At 32.8% G+C, this 10,752-nt stretch overlaps 2 protein-coding genes across 17 annotated transcripts; both read left to right on the top strand.

Annotated features, from left to right (window-relative positions):
* Positions 1 to 4,205: 4,205 nt before the first annotated feature.
* Positions 4,206 to 9,113, top strand: LOC120081347 (uncharacterized). Of its 16 annotated transcripts, XM_090315889.1 has the most exons (8): positions 4,301 to 4,476; positions 4,624 to 4,854; positions 5,266 to 5,342; positions 6,462 to 6,549; positions 6,873 to 7,600; positions 7,950 to 8,430; positions 8,524 to 8,593; positions 8,695 to 9,113. In XM_090315889.1, exons 4-8 carry the CDS (start codon positions 6,540 to 6,542, stop codon positions 8,801 to 8,803), a joined length of 1,398 nt encoding a protein of 465 aa, XP_090172015.1. In that variant the 5' UTR covers positions 4,301 to 4,476; positions 4,624 to 4,854; positions 5,266 to 5,342; positions 6,462 to 6,539; the 3' UTR covers positions 8,804 to 9,113. The 16 variants fall into 16 exon arrangements, with proteins under 16 accessions (XP_090172011.1, XP_090172014.1, XP_090172013.1 ...); XM_090315885.1 differs by having other exon boundaries at positions 4,206 to 4,476; positions 7,950 to 8,593; XM_090315888.1 differs by having other exon boundaries at positions 4,206 to 4,854.
* A 118-nt stretch (positions 9,114 to 9,231) lies between these two features.
* Positions 9,232 to 10,745, top strand: LOC150035238 (uncharacterized). Its single transcript, XM_090315901.1, has 3 exons — positions 9,232 to 9,609; positions 9,712 to 9,791; positions 10,212 to 10,745. The coding sequence occupies exons 1-3, from the start codon at positions 9,510 to 9,512 to the stop codon at positions 10,323 to 10,325; spliced, it is 294 nt and encodes a 97-aa protein (XP_090172027.1). The 5' UTR covers positions 9,232 to 9,509; the 3' UTR covers positions 10,326 to 10,745.
* Positions 10,746 to 10,752: the final 7 nt, after the last annotated feature.

The raw sequence follows: 10,752 nt of genomic DNA, 5'->3' as shown, positions 1-10,752 counted from the left end.
CAAGTTGCTCTTGTAGTAGCACTGGCGGCTAAATTGTGCAGCAGCACCAATGGCAAAATCAGGCAACTGTTCTAGCTTGGGCTCGACGGCAAAATCGTGCAGTAGTGATCAGATAGTGTGGGCTCATGGGCAATGATTAGAGTCAGACGGTAGGACTCGTTGGTAGGGATGGTATGGGTTTTGAGAACAAAGGAGGAAAAAAATTAGGGAGAAGAAAAGTGTTCCCCTCTCTCAAGCGATAGATGAAAAAAGAAGGGTTAGATAGGGTTTTAATAACCCTATTCCGATGCCTTTAAATGGCATCAGGCCAAATGGGTTCTCCCTAAGGTAGTTGAAAATTCCGTTAGGAGAGCTTTAATTAAAATTTCTCCAAATATTTTTTTAATCCTGACGCCTCCCCTCTAACCGTCGAGATCAACATTATCTCCCTCAATCTTAATGTCGAGAGAGGTCAATAAAATTTTTCCCAACATTTTTTATGCCCACGGTCTAAGAAACAACATCGGGAGAACCCATCATTGGGAGAGCACATTTTTTTTAGACATCGAGAAAACCAAATTTCTTATAGTGGATGATCTCATTTTTCTTTCGTAGCACACAAAATGAAGAAAGTATCCTAACTCAAATAAATGATATACTAACAAACATAGGTCCCACAAAGTTACGTTAGAAATTAGTTAACCAACTTTTTGGAGGTGGTTAATTTATTCTTTCTTTCTTTCTTTTTCTTTCTTTCTTTTTTTTTTTTTTTTTTTTTGTGTAAGTGATGATCACTTTTAAATTTTCTTGACTGAATGCCTTTCATATGATATTCTTTTAGTTATTAAAAAAAAAATGTGGCAACTTTTCTTTCTGAATCGGTTTTCTGGACAAACAAATCGTTGGCATTAGTATCACTTATGAAATCAAATATAAAAGCAATCCACTTATGTCATTGGATCATATTCTAATAATCTTCTTCTAAAAGAATTTTTAAAAAAATAAAGCTCTTTATGTAGTTTAATTTTTTTTCTAATATAAGTATTCAAATACAGTACTGTATTGGTGTGCAACCATGTTAAATTAAATATAGTTTAGGAATAAAATATAAAATAGTGTCAACCATTCAATATCTTATCGTTGTTGAACTGGATGCAATATGGTCAAGGTTTGTCAAAATGAGTTTAACTCAATACTATTGATATGCACTCAGATTTAAGAGATGGAATATTCAATCCCCCACCACACAATTATTGTACTAAAAAAATGTGGTCAAGGTCTTGGAAACATGCGATAGCCTTCTAGTCTTATTCCCCTCAATATTCATCATATTTGTGGTTGAGTCTGACCGTCTAAAGATCGTTAATTTACTTAACACGGTTTAATACATCTTATTGAAGTCTCTTTCTTCATTAATGAGAAGGTGTCTATTGCACATGAGATGATCGATATTTTCTTTTCATAGAAGAGACATTTCCATTATTGATGCATAATAAAAAGTATTATGAATAGAGTTAGAATGTTTATTTAGTAATGTTTTGTATATATTGTTGTTTGTTTCTTAATGATAATAATTAAAAAAAAAAAGAATTTTGAAGGGAAAATATTAAGTGCTTTCTATTGTTGTTAGAATATTTAGCTTGAAATATGGCTTCTTTATAGGACAAAAAAGAAGAAAAAATAACTCAAAGAAAGTGTGCACCTGCACAACATGTTTATGTTTTATTTATTTTTTATTTTAAAGAAAAAAACAATAAATTTCAAATTTGTGTTGAGTATTTTATATTTAACTACTATAATAATAAAAATGGTTGCAAATTGCTTTATAAAAAATGAATTTATACATTTCTCGATAGTAGAGAGAGGAACTAGAAGTAAAATCATTTTTAATTATCATAATTCTTTCTTGATAATTTCACATGTGAACTAAACCTGACCTAATTCGAATTTATACATATTAAAATATATAAAAAGTTCTATTTTTATTTAATCAATATAGCTTGTATAGGAATATAAATTTAAGTTGAATTAGAAATTTGATCTATAAACTTATATATTTGTGTTTAATAAGCTTCAAAAAAGTATAGAATAGGTTAATCAACTTTGAACTCTATCCGATAGATCCATGAACTTCAAAAACGACTAATAGATTTTTGAAAGTTCAGTTTTGTGTTTAATAGGTATTTGGCACATTTTCAACATTTTTAAAATTAACATATATATTATACCAAACAAAATAAAATTTATGTCTAATAGATCATTATAATTTTAATCATATATCTAATAGATTCATGATTTTTTTAAAACAAATGTCAAAATAAGTTAACGATCTATTCGACACCAAATCAAAAGTTTAAGAACTTATTAAATATTTTAAGGTTGAAAGATCCATTGTACTTAAAATTAAAAATTCATAAATTTATTAAGAATTTTTTAAGTAAGATTTATTTGACACAAAATTTAGAACCAAACTTATAATTTACTTTAATTCTAAAAATACAATAATAACACTCTAATCTCAAAAAAACCTAATATAATCACATTAATTATATCATCCCATATAGAAATATTGGTAGGATGGCAATTTTATTATTTCAATAATTTTAAATGTAGATTTTTTCGAGACCTTTTTAAATATAAAAAATATTAATATTTTATAATAAAAAATTTTAAAAATATAAAATATTTTTTTAATGTAAATATTTTTCGAATTTTTCTATTTATAAGAATTTCTCCTTTTTTTTTTTTCTTGCACAAATAATGTTGTTTAGGGATTAATTTTATAAACCCAATCCTAACAAAGTATATAAAATAATTTCCTAATGATGTTTATTTAAAAAATTCCTTATAACTACTTCCCCTATATATGGTAGGTTTATGACACCAATATTTATAGAATCGAATAATTATAACCACTTTCTTCACCAACAACTTTATTTATCATAATTTATTTTTCAATTACAACTTAAAAATTATCTTCAAGTGAATAATGGAAGATAAATAGTTAAGTTAAGTTACACTCTTTATATCCTACTCAATTATTCAATTAAAATTTATCCATAGCAAACAAAATAAAAAAAAATACTTTTTTAAAAAACTATTTTATATATTTTTACGTGGGATTAAAATAAGATGCAAAAAAATGAGTACACTTTGTGATGCATCAAATTTAGTCATAAAAAAACCGGATGAATTAAAAAAAAAAATAGTAATATCATGTCCATAACGTTATTAGGTGTAAAAAAAATAAGCTATCATAGAAAAAAATAATTAGCTACATCTTAATCTTCAAAATCAACTTTGATGATATGAAATTTGCATTTTAAAGTATACAATAAAAAAATTAAAGATTAAAAATCACTTCTAGTCCTTAAGCTTTCATAAAAATAACAATTTAGTCTCTGAATTTTAGTTTATAACGATTTAGTCATTGAACCTTCAATTTTGCAATAATTTAGTCTCTAAGCTTTAGTATGAAACAATTTAGTCTTGTACTCTCAAATTTGTATTAATTTAATCCTTATAGTAGAAATTAGAGTTAAGATTTAATAAGATTTCTTGCATAAATAAACCAATAAACTAGTTAGAGAACCAATATTTTTATAAAATACAAAGTCTATGTCATAATTGATATCTAATTTTCATAAATTTGTTTACATTGAGGGACCAAATTGTTATGAATTTAAAAGTACTAGGACTAAATTGTTATATACTAAAGTTCAAGGACTAAATTGTTAAAAAAAATTGAAAGTACAATGACTAAATCGATACAAACTAAAGTTCAATGACTAAATTGTTATTAAAATTAAATCGACTTTTAAGTGAATAGAAGTATGTTTCTAGTAATTTTGAACCACTCTACTTTAGCTAGTGTTGCTTAACTGTCTAAACATAGTGTCTTATAATAACTCTTAAATGAGTACAACTTATATTGAGCGATTGAAGTGACTGTATAAAATGAAATACAACAATGCAAAGTTGAATTGCTAAAATTAATAGAGCACTTCACTTCAACTAAAAATACAAAGGAATCACCAACAAGAAAATAACTCAACTTCGGTGTCTCTGAGTCAAATCCCTTTTAACTTACATTTACATTTAAAAGAGAAAAAAAAAAATCAAGGGAGCCCAAAAAATATTGGTTTTAAAAAAAAGCCCAAAAATAAATAAAATAAATGAAAATTGTTTAAAGCGCATAAAAATCAGATCACCCAAACAAAATATTCACCATCTTGCGCAATAAAAAAAGAAGAAAAGAAACCTTTTCAAGGAAATGATCGCTTAAAATGGCGAAAATATTCAGAATCCCAATTCCCAAATCAGAATGATATGAAAGAAAAACGGACCCACAAAAATATAGTAAAAAAAAAAAGAAGGGGACCGGTTCTGATCCAAAAAGCAGGGCAGAGCAGAGCTTTTGGGTAAAATCCAGAGAGACGAAGAAGGAAGCAGCACCCAAAATCAGAAAAATCAGAATCAGCGTTTCGATCCAACCTGGTAGTAGACTACTCTAATCCTTCTCCCCCCACTCACAAGGAAACAACTCCCCCTCCAGCTAATTCTCTCTGTTCTCACTTTTCCCGGCATAAAAGAAGAAAACCATCAACAAAATCAAATTAAATTCCTCCGCCGGTTGCTTTTCAGGGTGTTGAAATGGAAACGTGTCCCGTTTTGACTTCAGAACACCACAAAAACCCCCCTCTCGGTTACAGTTTCTGACATTATTGTCACCCCCGCAAAAAATGTTTTGAGTTCAGAGGCCGATGATCATCAAATCAAATCAGGAACTGACTCACTGCAACAGGGTATTCGGGATTGCTGCTCGATCCATTTAAAAACAGAGCCTGCATTACAGTAGACCCTTAGCTTCTTTGGGTAGGTAAAATGAATTTCAATTTTCAGCCCATTTTTCAATTTCGTTTTTTCCGGGAAAATCTTTCCCCTGTTTGAGGAGATGGGAAGTTTTTTAATCTGGGTCTTAGTTGCAATGGGAGTAAGAGAAGTTAGATGGGTAGTTTAAAAAGGAATTTAAAAAGGGTTTGTGAAAGTATGAAAGAAAGGGCTAAAAACCAAGCCATTTTACTAGACCGTTCGCTTCCCTTATTAATTGCAGAGAGAGAAGAGAAGAGAGAGAGGGACGGTGCTTTTCATAGTTGACCTTCAACTAGTGAAACAGATAATAACAACTCATTTCCTTCTATCTCTCTTTCTCTGTGTGCGACCCCATTTATTCTCCCATCCGCTTGTCGTAATAATCTTTAATGGTGGCGCACCTCTTCGTTTCAGGCTGTTTGGTTGATTCTTCTGTACAGTTGCTGTAACACATTGTGGACTTCATTTCCTCTGTTCCTATAGGCCTCAAGGTTCTCTCCCTTTCTTTCATCTTCCTTGTTTCTTTTCTTGTTTCTATATTAACCGACTGTTCCAGCGATCATGGTTTTGATTCCCAATCATTTTCTTATGTTTTCTCCTTGGCTGTTTCAAAATCTTACACCCACATGAACATAGTTTCTCTTTGAGCTTTTTTCTCCATCTATTTTCACCCCTTTTGCTTGAATCACATACTGGATGTCCTCTTTCTATGAACATGGAGAAAGGAAAGTTGGGATTTCTCTCCTTTTTTTTTTTCCTTTGTAGCTCTCAAATAAGTCAACAGTTGGAGCATATTTCATTTATCTGGAATTGGATCTGATTTTGTTAGTCGGATTTCTTATTCATATCATGAATTGGATTTTCTCTCTCTTTTTGTGCACAGAATTGATGAATTCCTATCTGGGTTTTCTCTCGGTTCTTTGGAACTTTCTTTCATTTCTGTTTTCCCTAAATTATATTATAAGGTTAATAAAAAGGTGATCGGATCTAATCTGGACTACCAGACAAAAAAGGGTTGTGGGAATTTTGAGAGGGGCCGATCTCGGATACACTTCGATTAAATATTTGGATTTGGGTTTTAATTTTTCCGTTCAGATTTAAGAAGTTTTCGTAAAGTCAAGTCTTCTGTCTTTTAGCATGAACAGGACACTGGATTTGCTTGAAAATTTTACTTACACAGCATTCCATGTGTACAGATTTTTGTTTACATTATTTATGTCTACCCCTTGGAAATTAAGTTCTCGACTCGATCTCCTCTTCTGATCAGTTTTCTATGTTAATTTATGGACGAATACAAAATTTGTATGGCAGCCTAAAATTTTAATTCTAAGTAGTGAAAGTGATCAAGCGGATTATTTATTCTTGCTTATAGTCAATGGAATGATAATCTTGTTCTTTTGACTTCTGGGAACCATTGCCAGGAAACCCTTCTTATTGTGACTTTAAACTTAAAAGTTGGCCTCTTTCATACTTCTCGAGCTGACCTTCTGCTATGTAAATTGTTAATTTATTGTGCAATCGTACGAAGATGGAAGGTTTTGACTTAGCTTTTTCACGTTACGGTTTTGACTTAGCTTTTTCACGTTACTTTTCTTGCATATGAATGGCAGACTCTCCACATAATAGCCATCTCAAACCAACTTTGATGTATGTCTTGAGAAAATCCATTTGAGCAGTCCATCTGAATCATGAAAGTTGGTAAATCTCATATTCTTCAAGTTTTTTATTTATTTATTTTTTTTCCTTTAAGGAAATACCGTTTTAAAATTTTGTTCTATTTCTGCACTAGGGATCTGTTAACCTGTGAATTTGTTTCAATTATTGAGGCTGCCCAGTTTACTAAAAATAACTTTACTTTTTTCTATATCAAATTTCTTCCAGTCATATGAAAATTAATCATACTCAAGTGGCTAAAAGATTGAAAATGGAAAATTCAGTTGACCTTCCCCTTTGGCACTGCCTGAAAAAGTTATGAAGAAAATAAAAATTCCCTTGGGGTTTATGTTTTATTTCTTTTACAGAGGGCGAGCCCATAGTTTTCCATTCAAATGCTAGCCCCAGGTTTGTTCCCAAGTCTTTTGAATGTGATAACGATGCTGTCAATTCTGGTGGGATGAAGCTTGAAGATCAGAAAGAATTTACAAGCCTTCTCAAAGGTAATGAGGATGCCAATCACAATAATACTGCTGCAGATGGCTGGGTTGCAATGAAACGTGAATGCTTAGATCTTGATGATTTTAATGAATATGACGAGGTTAAAGCCTTCGTGTCACCACTCACTAATTCTTCTAAAGTAGACTTGTTTGAGGAAGACTCGGAATTATACATGGAAAAGAGTATTGTTGAATGTCAACTTCCTGAACTAATAGTTTGTTACAAAGAAAATATTTGCAATATTGTGAAGGATATTTGTATTGACGATGGAGTACCTTCTCGGGATAAGCTCTTGTGCGGTAGTAGTTTGGATGAGAAGGATGTCTGTTCTATTCTCCCTCCTTGGAAGGACGACTTGGTAAGAGAACTAGAGAAAAGAGATATATATGCTTCAGATGATTCAGAGCATTCAGAATCTTTTGGCAATAAGGATTCACCCAAACAAAGCGATTCCAACGATTTGGTTAGAACACCTGAGGCAGAATATGATGTGGCATATTTTACTGACAATGATATGCCAATGACAGACTTTGTTACAGAGAGCTTAAAGCCACTGACCAACAATAAGATTGAGCCTCACCCTCGGTCTGAACAGGTGTGTTTCTTTTTTACACAAAAGATGTTCAATTTACATCATGAACATGTATTTGTTCTGCCTTTAGTTGGGTTTTCATTACTGTATCTAGCTCATATTATCATTCTTCGAGTGTTATGCACAATTAGTTGTATAGATCTCTTGGAGCTCTGGACATTGCTGTCAGTATTGCAAGTTTTAAAGTATGTAATTGTAGCCAAAGACTGGGGGTGGGGGTTGGCTATGACTAAAACTTCTTTATTTCCAGTTCTCGTTGGCTCTTTATAGCTCAACTATAGTCATGTTGTAATTATGCTTGTAGGAGTAGTGTGTGCTAGAAGCTGACTGTGTTTTGTTTGTCCTGATGCAGGTTTTTATTGAAACTACGAGTTTGGAAGTCCCTGTTTTGGCATGTGTAGCTGAAGAATCTTTTAGTGACTCCAGAGAAACGATATCAGAGTCCACTACTTCAGCTCTAGCACCTGAAGAGTCCAAAAATAGTGATTCTGCGAATGATGTATCGTACAATAGTAAAGTGGACAAAGGAAACATTACGTTTGATTTCAATTCTTTAGCATCCACAGCTAGTGATGGACTGGAGCATTGTGATAACAGTGACTTGAATGCTTCAGCTCCTTCGACCAGCGCCTCGGTGGGCTGCCAAGAGACTAGCAGCTCCAACCCTTTAGCTTCTGCCGACAAATGTCAAGCACAATGTCACGATACTAGTACTAACCCTAAATGTGTGGAATATGAAGACTTACCACGATTGGAATATGAAGACTTACCCAAGACGGAGGTTGGGAATTTTGACAGTCATACAGTTTCAAGCCAAGTCCAACACGGCGGAGGTGAAACAAGTTTCTCTTCTTTGGTACTTGGTGAAACAAGTTTCTCTTCTATGGTACCTTTGGGGAGTCTAATGTCTAATTCGGGCCATATAGGTTACTCTGGCAGCATCTCTCTTCGGTCTGATAGCAGCACGACCAGCACCCGTTCGTTTGCCTTTCCCATGTAAAGCTCTTGATCAGCTATTTCTCTTGTAGTGTATGGACATTTTTTTTTCATCATTGTAGTTCAGAACTAATGGGAGAAAAATCTTTATCTTCCTGCAGATTACAATCCGAGTGGAATAGCAGCCCTGTTAGAATGGCAAAAGCTGATCGAAGGCATCTACGGAAGCATCGGGGTTGGAGACAAGGCATTCTGTGCTGTAGATTCTGAAAGCTTCTACTAATTTATCCATAGGTTTAGTGTCTAAAATATACATCACCCAAGTCTTTTCTCGTCGAGTCGCACAAATATTCTCGGTCTTTGCCAATCTACCTTCATTTGTTAGGTTCTCTTCCATATGCAATATCATACAGGTTTCTAGAATTTCTGTCTTTTAAAGAAGCGCCATGACTGCTCAACTTACAGAGAATGTTTACATGTTGTAAGGTCATTTTACGAGATTGGCTGAAATACATGTTTGCTGGTTGGAACACTGAAATGATTATAAAAATGAAAAAGCTGCAGATTAACATTGTTTTAATTGTTCTTAACCAGCATGGTGACTGTAAAAGGTCTCAGTGAGTTGGTCTGCCTCCATATTGGCTTGCCCGAGTCTAAACCAAACACAACGAGAAAGAAAAATAATTTTCTTGGGTTTCATGGTATGGGAAAGCAGAGTGTTTAAGGGGGAAAAAACCATTTGGCTGGTGAAATGGGAAAAACTTATAGTGCTCAACGCTGCTGTAGAAAAATATATAAACAAAAAAGTCATTACTTATAGTGGTGACAAGAGTTACCTGAATTGTGTAAAGTCAGCCTCCTCAAAAGTTAACTAATAACATATTATTCTCTCTCTCTCTCTCTCTCTCTCTCTGTGTGTGTATTATATATATTTCTCTGGTCACTCACTTAGGCAGGAAATCTTTTACACTTAGACATGGGTATAGTCATGGCCATACTTTGCTGTGTTTTTCTCTTGATTCTTTTGATACCTTCTGCTTCCTCGCATGATCTGGACCAGTCTTCTCCCTTGCAAGGTGTGTTGTACTTGCCTTCTTCTTCTTTTTCTTTTCTTCTTCTTTTTCTTTTCTTCTTCTTTTCTCTCTCTGAGAATAATGAAGTTATTTATGATATTGCAGCAACTGAAGCACTGCATTCTCCTCGTCTTGTTTTGGGAAGGAGGTTCAAAATGTTAGAAGAAGCAAGTGTGGATGAGAAGGTATGTCTGAGAGTGCTTTCAAAATAAGTCATTTTGATATAAATTACTTTGAGCAAACTATTCATATATTTTGGTAAAAAAGTGTTTAATAATAAATCTTTTTTTTTTTTTTTTTTCATTCTCTTAACAGTGGTTTCCATGTTTCCTTGACCAATCACTCTTCTTCACGATGCTCTTCATTTCAAAAGCTTTTTTGTTTCACTTTCAAATACCGAGTCCAATTGAACCTGATTTTGATGAGGTCATTGGGTCATTTAGCCATACCAAAAAATATTCACAAACATAGCTTTAGAGTCAGTTTGGAATGACTTTTTAAGTACTTAAAAGTTCTTTTAAACACTTGAAAAAGTCATTTGGCCATTGTTATATCTGTCTTCTCTCTTAGCTGTTGATGTTGTGATCTGATTTTCCTGGGAACAGGTTGAACCTCAAGAATTCCAAGTTGCCAAACAAAAAGATAACCACAAGGAAAATGTTACAGGTAATTGTTACATTTTCTTTCAAAGAAAGTCCAAATGTATGCAAGTTTCTTAAATAAGTCATCCCTATCATGTCTGCAACCTTGCCAATTCTTTGACTAAAAACTGAAACAAGATTGCTTGCCAGAAGATGGAAAATTTGAGGCATTACCATATTTGAGTTACACCACATTAAAGAGAAAAAAAGAAACTAAAGTACTTTCTTTTTCACATTTTAGTTACATTTCTGCACTTTCAGATATTTTCCCTGCCATTTAATTCATTCCATTTTGGTTACTGCCCATTTAAAATTAACTTACCATCAATTCCTTCCCTTAATATCATATGTTTAAATTAATGGGTTTTTATTCAAAGTTGTCATTTATCTCATTCATCAAGCCTGCATTTTCCCCACATTTTTACCCAGTTAGGTATACCCACTACCAAAAGCAAGAGGTTAGACTTTCAAATTCACCGACTCTAAATATGAACGAACTAAAAAA

This window comes from Benincasa hispida, chromosome 7, assembly GCF_027475165.1.
Source record: "Benincasa hispida cultivar pf3 chromosome 7, pf3_genome.v1.1, whole genome shotgun sequence".
Taxonomy (NCBI): domain Eukaryota; kingdom Viridiplantae; phylum Streptophyta; class Magnoliopsida; order Cucurbitales; family Cucurbitaceae; genus Benincasa; species Benincasa hispida.
The sequence above is the reverse complement of the archived record's forward strand: the minus strand, read 5'-3'. Positions and strand labels throughout refer to the sequence as shown.

Excerpts from the sequence above, each read along its gene's own strand:
- LOC120081347 (XM_090315885.1), top strand. Across the intron at positions 7,601-7,949 it reads CTCACCCTCGGTCTGAACAG|GTTTTTATTGAAACTACGAG; the intron begins GTGTGTTTCTTT and ends GTCCTGATGCAG. Across the intron at positions 8,594-8,694 it reads CGTTCGTTTGCCTTTCCCAT|ATTACAATCCGAGTGGAATA; the intron begins GTAAAGCTCTTG and ends ATCTTCCTGCAG.
- LOC150035238 (XM_090315901.1), top strand. The coding sequence starts at position 9,510 with ATGGGTATAGTCATGGCCATACTTTGCTGTGTTTTTCTCTTGATTCTT. Across the intron at positions 9,610-9,711 it reads CCAGTCTTCTCCCTTGCAAG|CAACTGAAGCACTGCATTCT; the intron begins GTGTGTTGTACT and ends ATGATATTGCAG. Across the intron at positions 9,792-10,211 it reads AAGCAAGTGTGGATGAGAAG|GTTGAACCTCAAGAATTCCA; the intron begins GTATGTCTGAGA and ends TCCTGGGAACAG.